The sequence below is a fragment of the Eschrichtius robustus genome, chromosome 20 (assembly GCF_028021215.1).
Source record: "Eschrichtius robustus isolate mEscRob2 chromosome 20, mEscRob2.pri, whole genome shotgun sequence".
Classification (NCBI taxonomy): Eukaryota; Metazoa; Chordata; class Mammalia; order Artiodactyla; family Eschrichtiidae; genus Eschrichtius; species Eschrichtius robustus.
In genome coordinates, this window is record NC_090843.1 from 15,910,841 (window position 1) to 15,934,220 (window position 23,380).

Genomic DNA, 23,380 nt, shown 5'->3' on the forward strand with positions numbered 1-23,380 from the left:
AGGATGGTGGTGCGCGGCCCCCACCCATGGCTGACCTGGGCGCCTCACACGCTCCCCTGAGAGCTGCAGCCCAGAAACAGCAGTAACAGCTGACGTTTATGGGGCAATTACTGCACGAGCTCGAAGGCGCCGACTGCTTTGCACAGGTGATCTCATTTAATTCTCAAACATCCTTAAAGGAACCCTAGGAGATGCGTCCTGTTCTCCCGTCTTACACACTGAAAGGTGAGCCAAGTTGCCCAAGCTCACACTGCTGTCCGGCAGCTCCAGAGCCCTCAACCCTCACACATATCCCCAGGAACAGACAGAAGGGTGTGGTCCCGGGGCCCCGAGATAGAGGCAAAATGGATGCAAGCCCCCCAAAATAACATTTATCTTGAAAAGATATGAAGGACAAGGCTCACAGCAGGACAGAGCAGGAACCCTTCTCTCTCAAGCCTCTTAAAGGTGTTTTATTTGTTTGCTTTTCTTTTTTCTTTTTTAAAACAATAATGGCACATTAAAAAAATTAAGAACTACAAAAAAGGACCATGTCTTCGAGTCCATGTTCACATTGTCCTGGGTTGTGGCACCAGGACTGGTGATTCCTGCTGGGATTCCGGCCTCTTGGAAAGGTGCTGGGTGGGTCGGCTCCACCCGCATGGGGCCACTCGGGGGACTCAGGCGCTCTTCTTCTGGACCCCACTAGAGGGCGTCCCTGGGCTCTCGCTTCTGAGGCCCCCAGGACCCTGGCCAAACACCTCCTCTCTCCCCAAACTAGAGCCAGGAGCTGGAAACGTTAGGGAACTTATTTTGGTCCCCACAGGGGACTCTTTAGGGACACAGCCCTCCCCCGACCGGCAGGAGATGACACCCCAGCCCAGCCTGGTCACCCCCAGGAGGTCAGGGTGTCTCTCCCCTGTCCTGTCTCCAGCCCAGCTGACGCCACAGTGATGCCCTTGTTCTCCGTCCCGGCCCAGGCCCTCCTGCCATGTCCCATGGCCACCCCAGCAGGCACAGGAGTGACAAATGCTCGGCCCCCTCAGCCGACCCCCACCAAGAGCAAGAGGGCTGCCCAAACCCCAGGGCCCTGGCTCAGAAGGGAGGGCTGGGTGACAAGGGGGGCAGGGAGGGAAAGGAGCTGGCGTGAGGGGCTCAGAGCTGAGGCTGCCGGGGAAGGAGAGAAGCAACAGAGGCCGGCTGAGGGCTCGGGGAGGCGCCTCAGACTCTGCAGTGAGAAGCAGGTCCCGGGGCATGGGGCACAGGCCTGGGCAGGCGGGCCTGGGGAGGAAGAGGCAGAAAGAGGCTCCCGTCCTGCCTCTGGTTACCGTGGGGGCACAGGCCTGGGTGACAAGACCTTAAGAGCCCCCCCAAAGGGAAACGCCACGCTGCACTCAGCCAGGTCTCAGCCCAGCCCTCGTGGGAGGGAGGGACCCCACCAGCCCAGGCCCTGCCAGCCCCAGCTCCCCCAGCAGCTCCCAAGGGCACCCCTCCGCGGGCCGACGGGACTGTAGCTGGTGGGGGGCCCCGCCCACGCCCTTGGCTCTACTCCTGCTGTTCGTTCATCTCCATGTCGGACACCAGGATGTTCTTCTCAGTGGCCTCGCCGGGGCCGGAGGAGCTGCGGCTGTAGCGGGCGCCCTCGAAAGCCCCACGCTCGACGCTCTGTCGCCGCCGGTAGAGGATCAGGGCCGCAGTCAGCAGGGCCAGCAGCAGGAGCACCGCCATCAGCACCACCACCAGGGCCGCAGGGTTCCCCGGGAGGGCTGCTGCAGCAAGAAGAAGCCTCGCTCAGCAGCCCCGCTACGGCCACCCACTGCCCAGAAGGCGGTGGGGGGGGGGGGCGGGGGAGGAGGAGAGGGCTAGTCTCAGCCCTGCCTGTGACTCACCTGATGGGGAGAAGCTGCTCTCCTCAGCTGCGGCAGAGGAGGGACCAGTTAATAACAGTGGCAGTAATAATATGATAATTATAAGCAAACATGTAAGAACATTTTCTGCAGGCCCAGACACTTCATTTGCTCATTTAATCCTCTTATAGGTACTCTTATTACCCCCATTTTACATATGTGTAAACTGAGGCCACAGAGTTTGAATGACTTACCCAAGGTCACAGAGTTGGCAAATGGTTTGGCCTGGGCTTGAACCCCATCCCTGCCTTTAACCACTACAAAATGACGGGTTTGCTGTCTAGTTTGGAAATGTGCAGGAAGGCCCAGTCCTACAGACTAATTAATCCCAGGGGAAGGCCCCAGGCCTGTCTGTTTATTCTCTCCCATCCACTGCATTGCCTGCAGAACGAGAAGCAGTCGGGGCCCCACCCAGCACCAGATGCCTGGGGGTGGCAGGAAGCCGCGGGTGTGCCTGCCGGCGCTCACCTCGAGGGAGCTTGCAGACCACACCCATGGTGATGTTGGTGCAGGCGCCTGGGCGCCACAGCCCGCTGCTGCTCTGGATCCAGTAGCAGCTGTTGTGGCTCAGCATGCTGGGGCCCAGGCCTGGGGGCCCCCAGTTGGAGTAGTTCACAGCTGTGTTGTCCTGCCAGACCAGGGTACCTCCTGTGGGAAGAAGGCACTGAGGGGGCGTTGCGGGGGCGGGTAACAAACTGGAGCAGGTGGGAGAGAGCAGGCCTGTTCCAGAACCAACTCCCACCTTCCTCAGGTCCTCACCTCCACCAAGCCCCGGTGGAGGGCATCGCCCCTGCCGCCTGAGGCCTCCCCCTCCTGATCCTATACACAGGGACCCACCTTTGGGGTTGAAGTTCATGCCCAGCCAGGCGCCCCGACTCTGGCCCTCAGAGCTCTGCAGATGCTCCCAGACAAACACGTTCTCCATCTCATCCAGGATGGACAGGACCACCCCACCCTCTGGACACAAAGGAGGCTCACGTCAGGGCAGACGGGTCTCCCCGGGGTAGCAGAGCCCCCCAGAGAGGCCCCCGCCCTCTTCCCTGGCAGCCAGAGGAGAGGATGGCGTGGAGTCGTGCGTGGATGGAAGGGGGTTATAGTCACACACATTATGTCACGGGTGGTCTGTGCGTATTGCAACATGAGGGGCACTTATGTGTGAGTGCTGCCGACAGGTAGACCGCAGCACGGGGACTGCATTCACAGGGTCTTTGAGTGTCCACGAGAGGGGTCGCCACCTGGAATGCCCACATATGGGCTCTCGCCCGCCCGGCCCACCTCTCTGGCAGCGCTGCAGCGCCTCCTTGTGGCCCAGCAGCAGCTCCATGTGGAAGGAGTAGCAGTGCTCCCGGAAGGGAATCCACGCTGAGTCCGCCAGCCCCTGGGGACAGCTGCCGTGGTAGCTTATTCTTCGGGGAGGAGGGGGCCCTATGGGGGTGCAGGATTGAGAAAGTGGCCCAGGGTCCTCCCAGGGTCGGCCTACCCCCGGCCCACCCCTCGGCCCCAGCGGGTGGGCACTCACCTCCGTTAACTCCACACACAGCCCCCTGCAACTTGGTGTCACAGCTGGTGGTGCGCCAGGCCCCATCCATGTCCACGTAGGCACAGCCCCCCGGGTACTGGGGCTCCCAGTCCTGCCAGCTCACATAGCTCAGCGGCTCCTCAGAGACCCAGGAGTACCGCCGGGAGCCCTGGGCACAGACAGCCATCAGGGTGGGAGGAAGGGGACCAGCCGGGGCGGGGGTGTGTGTTGCGGGGGAGCAGGTAAGGCACGGGGTTAGGAGGAGGCAGGGAGGGAAATCAGGGGAGTGGGCCCAGCCTGGTGCCCACCTCCTCACTGGCCAGCCCGATCCAGAGTGGCGTGCGCAGCCCTCGGGCAGCCTGCGTGAGGAAGGCCTGGGTGTAGGGGTCGGGCACGTGCGCCAGGCTGGCGTTGCGGCTCTCACACAGCAGGAGGGCGTCGTGCCAGCGCAGCGGCTTCTGCAGCAGCCGGAAGGTGCCGTTGAGGTAGGAGAGCTCAGTGCCCGGGGCAGGGAGCGATGCTGCTGGGCATGGGCTCAGGGAGGGGTCTACAGGGAAGGGGGCAGGGCTCAGGCCGGGCTCTGCCCCCATCACCGCATCCCCAGGCATGAGGCCGGGAGGGGGGAGCGCCGGACATCAGGCAGAGACCAACTCTCCTCTGGGCACAGTGCTTGACTCAGCGTCAGTCATTGCTGTTATTAATAACAATACGTTCTCACTAATAAAGGGGTGAGCAATCTAGAGCTCAACCATGAATCCAGGGCAGAGGGACCCCTACACGGAGCTGCAGGAGTCTCAGACACAGAACCTCAGGGCCCCTGCCACCAGGCATGCCCAGTGTCTAGCTCTCCCTGGTCAGCCCTGCAAACCCCAAACCTTCCTCCTGAGACCCCTTGGTGCTCACTGCCTGTCCCTCTGATCGGCGCCTGGCCTTTCTGCCCATCTGCTTCCCAAGCAGACTAGACTCTGGGGGTGGCCCCAGGGGCCCTCTGAGGTCAGGGACCATGTCTCATTCCTCCTGGCACGGCCCAGGGAATCCAGTCCTGGGCTGGGGTTTCCAGGCTCCCCGGTGACACGTACCCGTGCCCTTCTGGCAGATGAAGCCGTGTGTCTCCTCCACGCAGCTCCGATCGTCCCAGCGGCCAGTGAAGTGAGCTGAGGGGCTGTGCAGGACCACCGCACAGCTGGTCTGGGGGGAAGGAGCTGCTCAGGGGAGCCCTGGCAGCTGCCCGCTTGTGCCACTGCCCCCAGAAGGCTGTACTATGAGCAAGGAGGCTGGAAGGGGGTCCCCAGGCAAGCACTGCAGGGCAGGGTGGGGGTGGAGGGCAAAGGAGAGAGTGGGGAGGGGCCTCCTCACCGGTATGTTGCCGCTGGGAGCAGGGCTAGGGCCAGAGGGCTCCCCAGGGGCCCAGTTGGTGTACCGCAGAGGCTCCTGCTCCACCCACTGGAAGTCCCTCTGCGAGGCGTGGAGGCCAATCCAAAGGTCAAAGGTCACATTGGGCAGGCTGGCTGTGATGAATGCTACAGTCCCCCCAGAAGAGAGAGTGATGAGCGACAGGGCGGCCCCCTCCTCGCTCTGCTCTAGCCCTCTGGGGGGATGGTGTCAGAGGATCACGGGGCCTCCCCATGGGCTGGCCCTACCTTGCTCTAAGGGGTTTGCAATGGTGACCAGTTGGGCCTCTTGCTGTTCACAGGAGAACTGTGCCTCCGACCACTTCACCCGGTCCTGGGGGTCCTGGCCCTGGATTCGGAAACACTGTGGGGCGGAGGGGGAGGCATGGCATCCTGCTCCACCCCCCTGTCCCACACACCCAGAAACTCCGCTGCGGACCCCTCGGCCGCAGGCCCTGGGGGAGGCTTGGGGGCTGTGAGAGAAAAACACGAGAACCGGGACATCTGGGTCTCCTTGACCAAGGCTCCGGCACCCTCTCAACCAGGCACAGCGGATTCACATACACTTGCCCACACTCTGGGGAATTTTTAAGTGGGAAGATTTCTCGGGGCCACCAAATGCTCTACTATTTATGACAGCACCGCCTGGGCCATGCCTGGGGACAAGGTCTGTCTGGCTCTCAGCTTCGCACACTCCAAAGGCTTTTGACAGAGTTACTGTATCATTACAATGATGCTAACAAATTAAGAAAGGGACCAATTACATATATAGAATATATTTTGTTTTAAATTAGGTGGAAGAAGTCATAATAAGCTTTTGGAAAAATTTAATGACATGGGGAAATGCTGAAAATATAATACTGAGAAAGAAAAGTTGACTACAAAATTGTGTTATTTAGTATAATCTCAATTACATGGAAAAAGTCAGGAAGTGGAGTAACAAATATTGATAGTGGTCATCTCTGGAGAGTATGGATGAGTTTTAGTTTCATTTTTTTCTGTTTTTTTTCCCAAGATGTTAATAATACACATCTTACTCTTTTTTTTTTTTTTTTAACGCAGAAAAGGTGTAATATTCGCTTGGATGTTCTGAAGACAGTGAAGAGCTCCACGACACTATGGGTGGGCTGCAAGCCAATGTATGACAAAGATTTATGGATTATGTTATCTAGTGTTAACTAATCTAATCCTCACAATAGGGGTTAAGTGGTCTTACAATGTCCTGCAAAGAAGGCATGGATCGAAGCTCATACTAACGATGCCAGCGCAAACCACAAGGAAATAGCGCCCTTCTCTTTCTGGGGTAAGCGCTTTCAGCCGCTAGGTAAAAACAATGAAGGTCTAATCAGGTCTGATGAATGAGCCCCAGGGTCAGGAAGTAACCACTTTTGGAAAGAAACTCACACTCTAGAGGGAACATTTTGAAAACGTATTTAGATGCATATCCATTCTAATTCATTTTATTGTCTCAAACTTTCCTAGCTGCACACTCAAAACACTTGGGAAGAGAATTTTCTAAATGTTGTTTTAAAAAAATCTTCCAAGGATTTTTTTTTTTAAACTCTCTTGATCAGCTCTTCTGATTAGTTTATAAGGCAGATTAGTTTAAATGCAGAAACTGACCAATTTTTAAACAAAAACCTTTGTTTAATTGGTAGGACTGGAAAATGGGGAGAAGGACTTAGAAAGCCCAGCCAATGATGGATGACCTTTTTTCATCTTGATCTATTTGTCTTCGTGAGGTAATCTTTTCATCTACAACAACCATTCAATCATGTTTTAAAATAATTTGAACTTCAGGGAACTTCCCTGGCGGTCCAGTGGTTAAGATTCTGTGCTTCCAATGCAGGGGACGTGGGTTCGATCCCTGGTCGGGAAACTAAGATCCCACATGCCACATGGCCGGGGAAAAAAAAAAAAAAGAATTGAACTTCAAACAAGACCTGTGAAGTCTGAATCACAAAGCGTCAAACCAAGATTTTTTCAAATAATGAAGTATATGCAATCACTTTGCTCTTATCAAAATTATTTAAATAGTAATAATTATTATAATTGATAAATTTTGAGTGAGCGCAAAAATATTTTCATACCACTAAAAGGAAAATTTTGAAAAATTAAAAATACTATTTAAAAATCTCTAGCTCATGCTTTATATTGTTTTGTTCTTGTGTATATTTAACTATATATGACATCAGTCACAGTATGGAAGTAAATATATATTTACTTACATACACACATGTAATGCACACATACGTACGTAGTGTGTTCAACATTTTAATAGGAGTTCATTATCAAGATGTTTGGGGACTTCCCTGGCAGTCCAATGGTTAAGACTCTGCGTTCCCAATGTCGGGGGCACGGGTTTGATCCCTGGTCGGGGAACTAAGATCTCGCAGGCTGCACTGTGCCTCCAAAAAAAAAAACAAAAAAACAAGCAGATGTTTGGTGACCAGGGATCTAGGAAACTCACCAAACTATATGGGCAACCTCATTACCTGGTGAATGAGAAGGTGTTACTACGCTGAGTTAGTTTCCAAGGAGTCTGGCCCTGGCACTGGGGCCATGCAGAAGAGAGGGTGGTGGGTACAGGCAGGAGGCCATGACTTTGATGCTGCCAAAGGGCGAGGACTCCGGAGGCTCAGCCTTCGCCTTGGGTGCCCCCTCTCCCCCTCCTACCTTGCTGAGGAACTGGCTCCAGCCCGGGGTGCAGCCACCTGTGGGTGGTGGGTCTGGGGGCTGCTGCTCTCTGGTAATGTTGCTGCGCTTGCAGATGTAGGGCAAGGCTGTCATGCACCTCTGGTCCCCCCACTCCTCTGCAGAAAGAGAAGAGCAGTCACCCCAAGGGCAGGGCATGGCTGCCAGCACCCTGGCCTCATGCCCTGAGAGGAGGTGGGGCTGGGGCTCAGAGTCCCTGTGTCCAGCTCTGAACTCAAGTCCTCTGTGGCTGCTGGATCACAGGGACAGGCCCTCCCCTCTCTGGGTCTAGCCCTTCTTGGGTTGTGGGGACAGGGAGAATGAGAAGAGACCTAGGGCCCCTGCGCAGGCTCACCTCACTGCCCCCAACACCGACCCTCCCCTCAGCTTCTGCACTCTCTCTGCCCCACCTTGCGCTCACCTCGGCTGGCCATCATGTACACGCACTTCTTGTCCTTGCCGATGGGCCGAGGCTTGCCGGGTGCCCAGGAGATGAAGTTTATAACGGAACCATCTGTCCATCTGCAATGGCACCGAGCAGGGATGGCTCCAGCACTGGGCACCGTGCTCCCCTGTATGCAGCAATGAGGGGGCAGGGACCAGGGCCCAACACCAGGGGCTCAGTGGCCGTAGGCTGAGGAGTGGGGCTACTGAGCTCAGTGCAGCTAGAACCCAAGGACCTGGCGCCTCCAGGTAAGGGCCAGCCTTCCTGGGCATCCATTTCTCTAACTAGAAAAGAAGTGTAAGGATCCCAGAGCAGGGGTCCAAGGGCAGCGCTATGCTCAGACACCCATGTGCTCCTCCTGGTCCTTCCATGCCTCACGCATGGTAGGTGGGCCCTGAATACAAAGAGGCCCCTCTGGACCATCCTATGTTCTTGCCCATGTCCTGAGGGGACCTTATTCATGAGTGACCCCAGCATAACATGAGCTGCCATTATTTAGTGCCCGATAATGTGCTGGATGCCATGCTAAGGATTCACATACCTCATTTCTAATCCTCACAATGATCCTACCAGGCAGGCCTCGTTTCATTTTCAGGTGAGACAACCGAGGCCCAGAAAGGTTAAGTCACTTGCTCAAGGCCACACAGCCAGTGGAGGGCAGGGCTGGATTCAAATCCAAATCTGTCTGTCTCTGTATGCTGTGCCGCCTGCCTACCTCCAGCCTGGGTTGAGGCTAGCCATCCACGCATGCGCCCCGCTGCCCATCCGCACCCGCTGCCTCGCCAGGGCTCCCACCTGAAGCGCCCGTCGCTCTCTGAAGTATGCAGGCCGATCCACCAGTGCTGCTCTTGGCCCCGAGAAAACTAGGGGAAGCCGGGCAGGCAGGTGAGGGTTGGCAGGCCCTCTCCCTGGCTCCCGGGCCTGCCCTCCCTGCTCGCTAGCCTGCCCACCTTCTGCAGGTTGTGCCCCAGGAAGTCCAGCTCCGCCTGGCTGTGCACGGAGACCAGCTCGGCCAGGAACCACGTGCAGATGCGCTGCGCCTGCGCCCACGTGGAGTGGTGCTCGAAGAACTTATACTCGGCCTCCTGGAAACGCAGCCATTCCCGCCGGCCTGCGGGGGCGGAGGGGGCGTGGGGATGGAGGCCAGGCTGCGGCTGCCTGCCCGCCCAGCCCAAGGAGGACAAGGCGGGTCCAGGGCAGCCAAGGCAGGCGGGCCTGCGAGCCCATCCGACCTGGGCCAGTAGGGCGCCCCCATCACCTTTCCCTCGGCTCAAACCCCTAAGCCCCTTCGTTCTGTCCCGGCCAGGCCCTGCCCAGGAGGTGACGCCCCTTCCCCCCTCCGGGCCGCCGTGGGGAGCGGGGTGCCTCACCTTGCGGGCTGCCGTCAGGCTCCCGCACGTCCGTGCCTATGGAGACAACAGGGACAGAGACGCTGCAGAGAAAAGAGACCCTCCCCTAGACCCCCGCCCCCTCCGCCCTTCGTCCCATGCCCGGTCCGCCAGCGCCGCCCCACCCAACCTCGAGGGATCTTGCAGATCCAGTCCAACTGCGTCTCGCACTGCATGGCTACCCACTGCAGGGAGGCCAGGTCGAGCACTGCACAGCCCCGGATGTCGTCATCGTCGTGCCGGCTCCGGTCGAAATTGTGGTAAGAGAACTGATGAGGTCGGAAGGGGAGAGGGGTTTCAGGCACCAGGCGCAGGCTGCACCGACCCCCAGAACAGACCAACCAGAGGCCTGGCATAAGCTAGGAACCCCCAACCTGGGCTAGACGGTCCCCACCCCCTTTCCCTTACCTGCCAGCTCTGGCCAGAGGCGCTGCCTCTACTAAACCTCGCGCGCCTCCGAAAGACCACGCCCACACCCAAACCTCGCCCGCCCGGGCTCCGCCCACCTGCCCCGCCTCCTCCAGGCCCCCTCACCCCTAGTCCATCGCTCCAGCGCCAGCTCTGCCCCGCCCCGGGGTCTCGACGGTTCAGGCCGATCCAGAACCAGTGCTGCTCGTGGATCTCGGGCTCTGACTCACTTTAGCACAACCCGGGGGTGAAGACAGAAGACATGGGGATGAGAGTTATAGGGGCCCCTTGCGGTTGTGACCTGGGCAGTCCCAAGGACCTGGGACCTCTCGACCTGGGCTTCACACTCACCGGGCAAAACACTGTTGGGGCCACCCTTAAAAAGCTCTCCCCAAAGAGAACTGGGCTAGCTGGACCAGGCGCCCCGCTCACGGCGGGCAGGTGGCCTGGCTCCCTTCCCTTGCTTCCCTTTGGGTGGGGTTTGCCCTGCCAGCAAGACTGCAGGCTTTCACTTTAGGCAGCCGATGGGGACGGTGCATAGACCTGGGGACGCAGAATCAGATACACCTGGATTCCAGTCCTGGGTCACCCAGGGACCAGCTCTGTGACCTTGGGTAAATAACCCAACCTCTCTAACAGCCCACAAGGGATAATGTCTACTTAGTAGGATTGAGAAGAGTCTTGAATGTGGATTAAATGTTTAGTGCAGTACCTGGTACATGGTGAGAAGCAACTGACACGAGCTATTATAATTACTAGTCAAATAATGTAATTGTGCTGTTTGCTGGGAGGAGATATCCCTGGAATTAAGATGTCAGGAAGCCTGGATCCATTTGGATTTTTCCCAAGGCTAAGGGGCTGTAGGGCTGTATGTCACAGGAACCCACAGGACACAGACAGGGCTCTGGAGGGACCCCGCGGGCAGATGCTCACTTTTGTAGCCTTTCTATTCCTGTCTCTGAGAAAAAGCTGTTTATTGAGAAAGTGTGGGCTCTTATGGGATGGTATAGGGTTGCAGGAGGGGGGCGCTCACTTGGATCAGCTTGGAGATTTTGCCATGGAGAAGGAGGGATGGTGAGGGCAGCTACTTGTGTAAAAGTCTGTGAGTCTCAGGGGGTGTTGCTGGCTCTGGTGAGCAACCCAGGGTCGCCGACTCCAGGGAGACCAGGGTTACTTGAGGGGGGGTCAGGATGGGCCTGGCATTAGTAGCAGATGCACAGGTCATTCCAAGCCCTGGAACCGACCGCCCTGGGGTCGCCTTCACCCTACCCAGCAAAAGCAAGAGCCCGACTCATGTGCACATGGGCCACCGCCCCAGGCTCAGTACCCGAAGATCTTGTTGAGCATGTTGGCCACAAAGTGCTCCTCCTCATAGCTGGCCAGGCTCAGCAGCCTGGCCCCCAGCTCCTGGCAGGCCCTCTGGGCCTGGACCCAGCTCTTCTTGTCCTGCAGCCGCTCCGCGCTGAACACCTGCAGGAGCAGAGTCCAAGCTGTTCCCCAGCCCACCTCCCCCGGGGACACCTGCCCTCCCATGACGTGAGTGGGGAAGGGGGCTGGGGCCTCACTGGACAATCCTGCTCATCAGAGAGGGAGCCCCAGGGGAGGGAAACTGGCACAGGCATCTCCCAGAGATGGCCCCCTAACCAGCGGGGCAATCAGGGCTCTTATCCCAGCAGAGCCACAATTTGCTGTGGGCAAGTCCCTTCCCCTCCCTGCACTTCAGCTTCTTCCTGTAATTAAAAGGACTACCTGGACTACCTCAGTGGCTCCCAAACCCGGTAGGGTTTAAAAACACAGATTACCAAGCCCCACTACAACCCACTGAATCCCAATCTCCATAGCAACAACCTGGAAGATTTGTTTAAATCAGGCTCCCCAGGCAATTCTAAAGAGCAGCCAGCCTGGCCCCAACATTTGGGAACCTCCGCAACCGATGGTCTCTGTGGTTTTTTCAATTCCTCCAATATTTATTGAGCACCTACTATGCACCAGGCCTCAGATGCCACTGACAAAAGGGCTTCAACAGAAAGTACCTCTGTCTGTTGTCTGCAAGTTTCTCCGGGGCCCGCCTGCCTGGGTCATCGCTGGGTCCCACTGGGGCCACCCACCCCGCCAGGGATGCTGCCTCTTTGCTCTTGTTTCTCTCCCCCGACCCCAGGCCAACAGGCTGCCTACCTTGTAGCAGTGCCGGAGTTTGGGGTCTGAGCCCCAGCCCTGGGGGCAGGCGCCGGTGAGGCTGGGTGTGGGGTCTGGCCCAGGCAGCTCAGGCGTCACTGGCGTGCCCAGGCTCTGCCGGCAGATGTAGCGAGCCCGGAACGACGTGCAATTCTTCACCTCCCACAGCCCCATGGCGCTGCCCGTGGCCAGGGCCACGCAGCCCCCACGGCTGTACCCTGGAGGAGGGAGAAGGGAGACCCACATGCTGAGGAGGACTCACCGGTCCTCCCTCACATCCCCGAGGGGCACCACCACGGCCCTCGCACCGGGAATCACCTTAGCCATCTCTGCAGGGACATGCTCTGTGGAGTCGGGGCCCAGTGGGGAGGAAGGAAATGGAGGCAGAGGCCTAGCTCTATGTTTGCTCCTGTGAGACCTTAGGCAACTTGCCTAACCTCTCTGAGCCTGTTTCATCATCTGCCTCATCAGGTTCTTGAAAAGGTTAAAAAAGACGATGAATTTAAAATGGTAATAGTAATAGCGAGCACTTGTACGCTCACTACTCTAAGGGCTTTACATATATTAACCCATTCAAGCCTCACGTCAACCCTGTGAGGAAAGTACCATTATCCCCATTGGACAGATGAGGAAACTGAGGCTCAAAGATGCACAGCTAATAAACTGCACAGTCAGGATATGAGCTGGGCAGTTTGGCTCCAGAGCCTGTCCTCCTATAACCACATCACCACACTGTACAAATGGTCTGTTTCCTGTGAAGCCCTGGGTCTTGGTTGTGGCAGGGCTGGCCCACCGCGGCCTCCTGGCTTCACCAAGGAAAGTCCAAGAAGGGGGCTGAGCGCGTGCTGTGGAGGAGGGGCTCACCGGGCTGGTCCCGGTTCCAGTGGGTGTACATGACCTCATCCCCGCTGAGCCAGCGGAAGGAGCCGGTGAAGTTGAGGTCCTGCAGGGCCGTCCAGAAGTACTCGCCATCCCAGTTGTAGATGAGGCTGCTGACAAAGGCCTGCTCGAACCTGCGGGAGAGAGGCTGGTCGAGGCAGGGAGCTCGCCCCCCACCACTCCCTGGGCTACAGGCCAGACGCCCTGCTCCAGGAGCCTGGGTGCTGCACCCAATCAGAAACTTGCTCAGGGGGCTCCCCTGGTGGTGCAATGGTTAATAATCTGCCTGCCAACGCAGGGGACAAGGGTTCGAGCCCTGGTCAGGGAAGATCCCACATGCCGCAGAGCAACTAAGCCCGTGCGCCACAACTGCTGAGCCTGCGCTCTACAGCCCGCGAGCCACAACTGGGGAAGCCCGCGTGCCACAACTGCTGAAGCCCGCGCGCCTAGAGCCCGTGCTCCACAACAAGAGAAGCCACTGCAATGAGAAGCCCGCCCACTGCAGCAAAGAGTAGCCCCTGCTCGCTGCAACTAGAGAAAACCCGCGCACAGCAATGAAGACCCAATGCAACCAAAAATAAATTAAGTAAAATAAATTAATTTTAAAAAATTAAGAAATGCTTTAAAAAAGAAACTTGCTCAGGGAAGTGGGGACCCCTGGGGACCCTGCAGCTGACACACAGCAACCCAGCTCCCCTTCTACTGTCTTCACCTCCATGCCTTGCTGAGGAGAAAGAAAATCAAACACAGCCAAGGTCTCTTTGGGGCATCCAGCCCACACCTATGCCTGTTCCTGCCCCTGCCCAGGACCTGTCCCTGCCCCTGCCCCTGCCCCTGCCCAGGACCTGTCCCACGCTGGGGTCGCTTAATAAACAGGAGTCATTCTGGTGACAATATTAGAAAAAGGCCCTGGAGCCAGTTGAAGCTCAAAGGACTCGAGTCCCTCTGCACTTGATGGCAGGATGCTGCCCAGTTTGGAGGAGGGACCACATTAGGCCAGGACATAGGGGAGGGCTGGTCCCTCTCCTGTACCTGTTGGTGATGGTGACCAGCTGAGAGCCGTGGTCGGTGCACAGGCGCCGGGCCTCACTGTAGGTCACCTGGTCCTCTCCCAGCCAGTAGCAGGATGGGCTGTGCCACGTCCAACCCTGGCTCAAGAGAGTGGGCAGAAAAGGGGTGTCTGGGGGGAGGATTCTCCTCTCTCACCCATAAATCCTGGGGTGCAGGTGCCATCAGTGGCACCACTGAATTTTCTGCAGGCTTGGGCACAGAACAGAGGGGACTGGTTTGACACCAGAGCCGGCTCCTCCTGTGCTGTGTTCTGCACCTTGTCACTCCACACTCCCCTCCCTACTGTTACCCACAACTGCCAGGCCCGGGGTGGAAGCATGGCCCACGGGTGGCTGATCGGGAGACAGCCAGTCACCGGCCTGCGGCACGGCCAAGAAAGATGAGTGGCCCACTGGATTCCTCTCTTGGGTGTTTGAACCAAGAGACGCAGTGGGAAAACTGCCAGTTGGCTGGGGAACCAGAGCCAAAAAGCTGGGAGAGCTGCCAGGATGTGGAGGGGGCTGGGTAATCCTCAGGGGCCTGGAAAAGCTGGAGTACACGGAGGATGCGCCTGGCCCGGGAGCAGGGGGGACAGACCCTCGGCGAGGGGCAGCAAAGCTGCGGAAGCGAGACCACCCCTCCTACACAGCTGGCTCGCTACCCCCGCCCCCATGAGGCCGGGGAGGCTTAACCCCACCGACCCCTTGTCCCCTGGGCCACCCTGAGGGCCTCTCTGCTCTTGCCTTGCAGATGAGGACCTGAGGCTCAGAATTACGTGGCTTGATTTTGTACAGACAGCGCAGGCGGAGCCCAGACCGGAACCCACACCACAGAGGTTGTGTCTGTCCCTGCCACAGCCCTGCTCCTCCTGAGGTGACACCAGGTGCCTGCCAGGGCCTTTGCCTCCAGGAAGCCTTCAAGTGGGATCCCTGTGGGTGGGGGCTGGAGCTTGGGAGAGACAGCGAGGCAGCCCCCAGGGCAGGAGCCAGCGCAGAGGAGAAAGTGGTGTGTGTGTGTGTGTGTGCGCGCGCGTGTTTATGTGTGTGTGTGTATTATGTGTTTGTGTGTGTTTATGTGTATGTGTATATTGCGTGTGTCTATGTGAGTATGTGTGTATGTGAGTGTGGCTTCTGCAGATGGAGCCGCCAGGGGCCAAAACACCACCAAGTGGCCTTGATGAGCAGCCTCCCCATGTGTGTCCACACTGCTCACACCCCTGCTCCTCTGGGGGCGGCGAGGGGTGGGGCGGGCGGCTGGAGGAGGGAAACAGATCCATCACCCACCCTCACCCTCTTTCATACCCTCCCCCCCCCACTGATTCATTCCCCCCATTCAGTCCTAATCCCTTCCCTCCCCGGGGCTAGAGCCCAGGGACAGAGACACAGGATGGCCCCATTCCTCCTGAGGAGACAGACAAGCACACGCCGTGTCAGCAAGTGAGGTGGGAAAATGGGGCCGGGGTGCACAGAGGGCGGGGGTCTCCCCAGCAGCCTCCACTCAGGGGATGACTGGACCAGACTTGGGGGCCCACCCACCGCCACCTCCGGGTTCTCCGTGGCTTTCCGTGGAGGGGGGGCTCAGGGCTAGGGGTGGCAGGGGAGCTCTGCTTCTTCCCAACTGCTTCTCCCCCCCACCCCACCTCATCCAACATCACTCCTCCTGGAACAGAGCAGTTTGGAGAGCGGAGGAGGGGGCATGCCGAGGAAGGGACGATGCCATGGGAGGCTGCGGGCTTCCACCTGACCTCCTGCCCCTGGGAGCCCCTCTGTTTGGCATCACCCGGGGCAGCTCCAGAAGCACCCTCACCTTCCGGCAGCCATGGTCCTCCTCAGCGGCCCCCTGGCTCAGCTGGCCTGCTTTCTTGCAGATGGATGGCAGGGACTGGTTACAGGGACTGTCATTCCAGCGACCTTCCTAGGGACACAGGGTATGGGGGAGTCTCAATCTATCTCCCCCAAATCTCCCAAACCCCTTCAGTGAACCTGGTTTCCAGACCTGGCCCTGCCTCTGACTTGCTGTGTGATTCTGAGCAAGAAGCTTGACCTCTCTGTGCTCTAGGCTGGAAAATGGGGGGAGCAGGATTAGTGCTACAAGCCTCACAGGGTTGATGAGAGCACACAGAGTTGATGTGCAAATGCCTCGTAACTTTGACAAGCACTGTCTAAATGGAAAAAGGTGCTCTTTTAAATTACTTACAGCTCATTTCATGAACATCAAGGACAAGCTGCCTAAGACTGTTAGCAGGACAGACAAATGAGATTCCCAGTTCGGCAAGGTGTCCAGCCAGTACCTGCAGATCCAGGGCGAGCGGAAGCCGTGTGCCCAGACCCTCACCTCAGCTGATGGAGCTGAAGAGGAACTTAGTCCTCGGCCCCTCCTAACTGCCTTAGCCCTCCTGTGTCCAGGGCACCCAGCCAGCAGTTTTTGTCTGCCTTGAGCTGCATCTGGAGGGCAGAGGTGTTAGTATGTCCCAGCCCCCAGGAGAATGCCTGGCACATGGCAGATGCTCAATAAATAATTGTTCATAAATTTTTAAATAGCATCCTCTAAGCCAGATGTCTCCACAGTCGCTGGCACTGTTGGCTGTATCTCACGGCAGAATGCCCTGTCTCTGGAGTAAGTAGTCTGTTCCTACAGTTCTGTCCATTCTTTAAGGGACAGACTCATCTCTGCTTGAAGCCCTGGATCAATTCCTTCATCCACCCATACTGTCTGAGCCAAAGCCATGGCAAATAGTCACAGCTCCATCATTCCTTGAGGGGACAGGACCCTGGGCTGGGTAGGGCTGGCACTGAGCAGCCCTGCCTGCAGAGCATGTTCACATAATGTGGGTTCTGACGCCACCTGCAGGCGGGGAAGTGCAGCTGGCAAGAGACCAAGATCCCACCAGGCACCCTCCGAAGGCTTCACAAGAATTAACTCCTTTAATCCTCCCAGCGGCCCTCTGAGGTTGGCACCATTAGAGTTCCACTGACAGATGAGGAAACTGAGGATAGGTTTGGGGGCCCCGTGATAGGGAGAGGGGGTTCTTACCGGCCCCCAGATGGTGACACAGTCCTCCAGGCTGTCCCGGAAGTTGTTGGGCTCAAAAGGGTGCCAGTGGGTGAAGCTCACGAGGCTCCCATCAGACCACTCAAAATTCATCTGCAGCTTCAGATCGTTGAGACCGATCCACAGCTCCTCCACCTCTGGGGTGCGGCCGGGGAGAGGGGAGAGGGGACATCGGGAGGTCAGCCTCAGTCACCGGCAGGGGAGGGAGGGACCGTCCCTGAGCCTCCGGGCGGATGGGATGGGCGTGCGGGAAGCAGCCCCTCACCCTGCTTGATCTGCTTGGTGATGAACTCCAGCTCGGCCATGCTGTGGATGCTGAGCAGGTCGCCCCCGCCCCGCAGACACAGCTTCTTGGACTCCTGCCAGCTGCGCTTCTCAGCCTGCAGGCGGTAGCAGTGGCCCTGGAAGGGCTGCCAGCTGGGCTCGCACTCCACCTTCACGTTGGCCCACACGTCTGCGGACACCAGAGAGGCCACTGCTCAGGGACCAAGCCGTCCGGCACGGGAACCGACCCACTGGGTGTCAACACAGGCAGGGGCCTGGAAGTCACCTCCTCCCCAAACCTGTCACAGATCCGCCCTTCCCACGAGGACAGGTCTGAATACTGAATGATGCTGAAAAGACAAAACCCTCAGGGCGGCTGGAGCCCCAGGAGGTGGTGGCAGATTCCACCCAAGACAGGACAGCCCCCCCAAGCTGGGGCTCTCACAGGGAGATGGACGGGGATTCAGGACAGACCAGCCCCAGGAGCCTCAGTTTCCTCCTCTGTAAATGGGGTTTCCTGCTGTAAGATTACAACTTAGCTCGTGTCCACCTCACTTAATAAATGACACAGGGCTTCCCTGGTGGCGCAGTGGTTGAGAATCTGCCTGCCAATGCAGGGGACACGGGTTCGAGCCCTGGTCTGGGAAGATCCCACATGCCACGGAGCAACTAAACCCGTGCGCCACAATTACTGAGCCTGCGCGTCTGGAGCCTGTGCTCCGCAACAAGAGAGGCCGCGATGGTGAGAGGCCCGCGCACCGCGATGAAGAGTGGTCCCCACTTGCCGCAACTGGAGAAAGCCCTCGCACAGAAACGAAGACCCAGCACAGCCATAAATAAATAAATAAAAGAACGTGAATTTCTTTAAATAAATAAATACATAAATAAATAAATGACACAGCCGTCATTGTCTCAAAGAACATCTATGGGGTGTGGCCCCATCAGTCCGGGGTGAAGGGGGTGGGGAAATGGGGCCTCCCAGGTCAGCAGCTCGTGAAGTCACCGCTGCCTGGCAGGCATCCCCTGGCTGGGATTTTTACTCTTGCTCCTTCCCCCACCCCCAGCTCCTCTCCCTGAACCCTAGGGCTGAGAAACCAACCGGTCTTAGGCCCTTCCTCACTCCCATTTCCATGCATTTCAAGTTCACCCTCTAGGGATCAGGGTCCGCGGGCACCTGATGCAAACAAGCTCTCACTTGGGTCTTGGCAAGAGAAAACAAGACTTTACCAAACCACCCACAACATCAGGCTTGGACAGGATTCTGCTGGCTGGGCAAGAAAGCATGCACCCACTTGAAGCATCGCCCCACTGGGATCCACTCCATCCTGGGAGGTGCTCCAGGGTCCAACCATACTGTCTCTTGGAGACCTGGCAGAGTGGGGAAGGGCTGAGAGCCTGAGCAGGCTCCCTCCTTGGCTCAAGACCTATCGATCATCTCTTGTCAGCCGCTGAGCTAAGACCCAAGGCTGCCTACTTGGACAGAAGAGTTTAGTGGGTGTGCAGACCCAAGGGCTGCAGGAAGAAGGGAGTTTAGGAAATGAGGACGCTTTGGGGGCATGATGGCGCCTGCCCCTAAAATGACACGCTTTGAGTGATGAGTCCTGGAAGGCAGAACCACCCAAGAAACTGCTTAGAAAATACACCTCGTGCAGAGAGATGTGGGCCAGGATGAAAGAGGAAATCCAAGGCTAGAGACATACCTGCAGGTCCGTGAGGCCCCAGAGGAGAACTCCCCACAACAGCCACACTGGGCAGATCCAGGGGACAGAGGACTTGGTGAGGGGCCAGTCCCAATGGGGGCCACAGAGAGGCCTGCCCACACCGGCCCTGTGGCCCTCCTTTCAGAAAGGGAAGCCCTGGAACTGGTGCCTGCCCCAGGCTCCCCCCGAGCTGGAGGTGAGGTGCCCTAGATGTGGGTGCCCATGTTTTAAACCTTTGCTCCTGACCCCTAAGGGGGTGAGGAGAGACAGTGGTGGCCAGTGGCCCTGAACCAACCTTTGGCAACACTTCAATGGTCAGAAGCAAAAGTTTTGCTCTGTAAGCTCTTACTTTCTGTTTTGTGGATTTTTTTCTGGTTTTGCTGTATTTTCCTTGTACAAATCCCGTCTTCACCCCATGGCTACTGGACTCCTGCAGTAGCCCCTCCAACCTAAGGAGACGCTCCTTTAAGCCAGGCCAGGTCTCCAGTCTTATAGCAACCCTGCAATGGGTTTGAGTGTATCCTCAATTTGCACCTCTGAGACTAAGCTGCCGGCCCAAGGCCACACCCCAAAGCAGTGCCGGCCTCTACCTCTAGAGCTATCTCGGTGAATCACAAATGTGAGCAAGACACTCCCTGCCTTAAAAGTCTGCAAAGGCTCCCACAGCCTACCCGGCCCCACCCAGATTTCACCCAGAAGCCGAGATCCTTCAAGAACTGGCTGCAACCTGCCTTTCTGAACTGTTCTTGTTCCCATGCCCTCTAATCCAGTACTTTTCAAACTGTACCTGCACATGAATCGCCTAAGGATCTTGGGAAATGCAGATTCTAATTCAATTAATTGGGGGGGGGGCACCTGAGATTCTACATTTATAACGCGCATTTGTAACATCACCTGGGAAGGTGACGCTGTGCTGCTGGACAGCGGACCACACTTTAAGTAGTTAGCGCCTATACTCTAACCCTTAGGGAGCAATACTCACCGTCCTTAAAGCTGCTGTGAACTTCCAGGCCTCCGTGCCTTTGCACCTGCAGTCCCCTCTGCCAGGAATGCCCTTCCCTCACACCTCTTTATGCCTTTTTAAACTTACACTCAACTTGAAAGGCCCAAATCCAATGTCACTTCCAGGAAACCCTCCTTAAGTCTCTGGAGCTTAATCAATTTCTTCTCTGGCCCCTCTGATATGTATTATACATGTGTTTTATAATAGCACATAACTCAGGATATTCCAATTGAATGTTGAGATGTCTGTCACCTCCAGCAGACTGTGACCACCACGAGGACACGGTGAGTCAGGAGGCACTGAACACTGTTTTCAACGAACGTTCCCGGAACTTATTAATGGCACATTTCAGTTTGTTCGGACTTCAGCTGAACCATTAAAGAATAGGGAGGATCAGAGCCCCCTGTGCTGGGAGGCTGGGCCGCCGGCGGCTGCGGCCCTGACGAGCCCCACCCACACGCCCCGCGGCTGCCCGGCTCACCGGGAGGCGGGGGCTCGGCGGCCGTGGCATTGGGCTTCTTCTTGCAGACGTAGGGCAGCGCGATGCTGCAGTCGCGGTTCTGCCAGCCGCCCGACGACTCCGTGCGGATCACTCCGCAATTCTCCTCGCTCGGGTTGTCCGGCTGATCTGTGGGGAGGGCAGGGCGCCAGCGCCCCAGGAGAGAGAAACTCACCCCCTGGCCCGGGAGCCCTACCCCGAACCTCGTGCTCCCTCGGGAGACCTGAGCCAGCTCAGATGCCCAGCGCCCCGCTTCGGCCCTCCTGCTGCCCCACCTGGGCCCACGTGGTCCTGACCCCTCTGCACCGCAACCCGTTCCAGCCCCGCCCGCCCGGCCGCCCGCCCTGGCCAAGCTGCTGGTGCGCTCAGTGCCCCGGTGCCCGCGGCTGAAGGGGTGCGTGGAGAATAAGATCCAGTCCCCCTCCCAGGCCCTGTACCCCGAGGAAAGGGCATCGGTTCCTAATTCAGACGACACACGCCATGGACCAGTGGCGCCCAGTCCAGAAGGGAGTGGAAATCTGCCCCCATCCTCACTGCTCGCCTGGAGTAGGGTACCAGCGAAGGAGTAAACAGGAGACCAAGTGCCTGTGGGGTGGTCCCCTGGCCGCCCTGCGCCCCAAACCCCGCGCCTCACCACTCTCCCAGTTGAGGTACTTGAGAGGCGAGTTGTCCGACCACTGCCAGCCTCCGCTGGTGTCCAGGTCGTTAAGGCCAATCCACAGTGTGGAGCTATAGCCAGTGAGGAGCCCTGACAGCAAGATGGCGACAGTGAGGAGGAGGTCGCCCCATCCCTGGCCCTCCACCCTCCGCCCCACCGACAGCATCCTCACCCCCACCAGCAGAAAGGGCTCAGGGCCCTCCAAAGGTGCGGACAGGTCTCAGGTGCCTGCCACGCTGCCCTGCCCCCAGCCTCACCATTGATGTAGGTCTGCTCATGGATCTCCGTGATGCTCAGCAGATCCGCCCCCTGCTGCTCACAGCTGGCCCAGGCCTCCCTCCAGGAGAGCGTAGACTGGAAGTTAAACTGATAGCAGCTGTCCGTCAGCTGGTCCTTGTCCCAGAAGGTCTCACAGTCGTTACCTGCCACCACGACAGCCGAACGTGGGTCGCTCCCCAGCCCTCTCCTGCAGGGCCCACAGGGGGTCCCTCAAGGAGCGCAGAGACCCCACTCAGGCTGCCCCGTGCTACGAGGAGAGGCCACTTCCCACTCTAACCCGCAAGTTCCGCCCCCCGCCCCCCCAGGGCCAGCCTCCCGCCAGCCCCGCCCGCTCCGCTCTCACTCTTGATGGGGCAGAAGCCCCAGCGCTCGTCCTTGCCGTAGTCCTGGGTGGTGGCGCACCACAGGTGCCCGTCCTCACGGCCTGTGCTGGTGCAGCCGTGGAACCACTGGTTGTCATACTTGAAGGGGATGGTGCACGGCTTCCCGTGGGAGTTGCCCTGGATGGTGTAGACCTCTGCAGGAGAGGGGAGCCGAGACCTTGGCATCTGGACCCCAGAGGCTGCCTATCCCTCACACGAAACCCCCTCTAACCCTGGGAGCCGGGGTGGGCAGGGGTCATCAGAGAGGGGGAGGGGCAGTGGCACCAGACAGTGGCTTTAACGCTCCCTCTGCCGTCAGGTCAGCCCAGGAGCCTGGGAGAGGTCCTACCGCTCATCCCATAGGGCTGGGAAGGGGGCCCCGCAGCGCCCCTTAATGCCTGTCCAAAATCCAGCTGCCCCTCACGCCAAATTCTATCTTGGAACTCCCAGAAAAGGACCCTTAGGATGGAGCTGCCCACCAGGAAAGGCCTCCCTCACTGGGTGACTCTGGTTCCTGTTCACCGCTGCAAAATGGGGGTCAAGACACCTGCGGAGGATTACCCTGGGGTCTCCCCTGAAGAGTGGGCCTGGGGGAAGGGATTTCTCATTTGATTTTACGTTATACACTGTTGTACTGTCCGAGGTCTTTACAAGAGTGTATTAACTTTGTAATTTTTTAAAAAGCAAATTATATGCTTTGAAGTTCTTTTTCTCAATTATTCCAAAATGCTTCCCATTGCAATGAAAGAGGTGACTGCCAGAGGTCTGCGGAGGCCAAGGTTTTGCCACCCCAGCATCTGCCCTTGTGGCTCTAGGCCCCGGACACGAGGAGCCCCAGCCCTGCCCTGCCAGCAGCCTCTCACCATAGTAGGGCCGAGCACACAGATCCTCATCGCTGCCATAGATGCGCCACTGGCCACTGCGGGTCTGGTCGCCGCGCTCAGGGGTGCCAGCCTTGGACGTGTTGCTGGAACGGCCCCCCAGGAGCAGGGACAGCTGGTCACCCAGTGTGCGACAGTGCCAGCGAAGGTTCAGTGCCTCCCGGTCACACTCGTACATGCCCAGGGAGGCGGTGGTGTTGGTGCCCGGCCAGCCTGTGCCCAGGCACTGCATGGTGCCCAGGTTGAAGAGCCGGTTTCGGGAGACCCACTTCCAGCGCTGGGCAGGAAGGCTGGCGTTGCAGGCTGGGGAGACTCGGACTTGCCCACCTTGGGCCTCCAGGCAGCCCTGCAGTCCATGGCTGAAGATGAGGAAGACGTTGGGTTCTGGAAGGGAAGGCAGGACACGAGGCCATCACAGGGGTCTCCTGGCCGCCCTTGACGGCCAGGCCGCCTGCAGACACTGACCGTGATCCCGGTGCTGGGTTGTGAGGCTTCTCTCATATGATAAATCACTCAGTCTTCACTGCTGGCCCTGTGGGGGTTGGCAAGAGGCACTGCTGTCCCCCTGTGCCCAGTCAAGGCAGAGCCTGCGCGACCAGCCTCTGTTCTAGCCCCATGCCACCTGAAGGCAGGACTCAGCCTTCCGTCCCACCCCCCCCAAAGCAAACCCAACTCCATATGGCAAGTTGGGAACTGTTTACTTTTCTGAAGATCTTACGAGGACGGTGAAGGTGTTCACATCACGCACCACGCTGCAACCTTTATCCCAACCTCTGTTACATGGCATTGTTTTTCCGCCAAAGTTCTCCAGCCTGGAGTCGTTTTGTCTCACTCTTCCCTCCTGCTCC

General features: G+C 58.0%; 1 protein-coding gene across 2 annotated transcripts in view; it reads right to left on the bottom strand.

The window, feature by feature from the left end:
• Nucleotides 1-425: 425 nt before the first annotated feature.
• MRC2 (mannose receptor C-type 2) overlaps nucleotides 426-23,380 on the bottom strand; it is a 55,630-nt gene continuing 32,675 nt past the window's right edge. Inside the window, exons 2-30 of one of the 2 annotated variants that reach the window (XM_068531544.1) lie at nucleotides 22,515-22,916; nucleotides 21,633-21,806; nucleotides 21,268-21,432; nucleotides 20,987-21,100; nucleotides 20,335-20,481; nucleotides 17,152-17,340; nucleotides 16,869-17,023; nucleotides 15,642-15,749; nucleotides 13,818-13,933; nucleotides 12,771-12,919; nucleotides 11,907-12,124; nucleotides 11,059-11,201; nucleotides 9,858-9,960; nucleotides 9,454-9,592; nucleotides 9,306-9,341; nucleotides 8,886-9,046; nucleotides 8,731-8,798; nucleotides 7,912-8,012; nucleotides 7,473-7,609; nucleotides 5,046-5,160; nucleotides 4,762-4,925; nucleotides 4,485-4,593; nucleotides 3,714-3,952; nucleotides 3,406-3,574; nucleotides 3,162-3,311; nucleotides 2,724-2,843; nucleotides 2,355-2,534; nucleotides 1,869-1,895; nucleotides 426-1,745 (exon numbers count right to left, since the gene is read on the bottom strand). In XM_068531544.1, coding sequence (XP_068387645.1) covers nucleotides 1,525-1,745; nucleotides 1,869-1,895; nucleotides 2,355-2,534; nucleotides 2,724-2,843; nucleotides 3,162-3,311; nucleotides 3,406-3,574; nucleotides 3,714-3,952; nucleotides 4,485-4,593; nucleotides 4,762-4,925; nucleotides 5,046-5,160; nucleotides 7,473-7,609; nucleotides 7,912-8,012; nucleotides 8,731-8,798; nucleotides 8,886-9,046; nucleotides 9,306-9,341; nucleotides 9,454-9,592; nucleotides 9,858-9,960; nucleotides 11,059-11,201; nucleotides 11,907-12,124; nucleotides 12,771-12,919; nucleotides 13,818-13,933; nucleotides 15,642-15,749; nucleotides 16,869-17,023; nucleotides 17,152-17,340; nucleotides 20,335-20,481; nucleotides 20,987-21,100; nucleotides 21,268-21,432; nucleotides 21,633-21,806; nucleotides 22,515-22,916 — 4,319 coding nt within the window. In that variant the 3' untranslated portion in view covers nucleotides 426-1,524. Of the gene's footprint in view, nucleotides 1,749-1,868; nucleotides 1,896-2,354; nucleotides 2,535-2,723; nucleotides 2,844-3,161; nucleotides 3,312-3,405; nucleotides 3,575-3,713; nucleotides 3,953-4,484; nucleotides 4,594-4,761; nucleotides 4,926-5,045; nucleotides 5,161-7,472; nucleotides 7,610-7,911; nucleotides 8,013-8,730; nucleotides 8,799-8,885; nucleotides 9,047-9,305; nucleotides 9,342-9,453; nucleotides 9,593-9,857; nucleotides 9,961-11,058; nucleotides 11,202-11,906; nucleotides 12,125-12,770; nucleotides 12,920-13,817; nucleotides 13,934-15,641; nucleotides 15,750-16,868; nucleotides 17,024-17,151; nucleotides 17,341-20,334; nucleotides 20,482-20,986; nucleotides 21,101-21,267; nucleotides 21,433-21,632; nucleotides 21,807-22,514; nucleotides 22,917-23,380 lie in introns of both variants that reach the window. The other variant, XM_068531543.1, reaches the window with a different exon arrangement.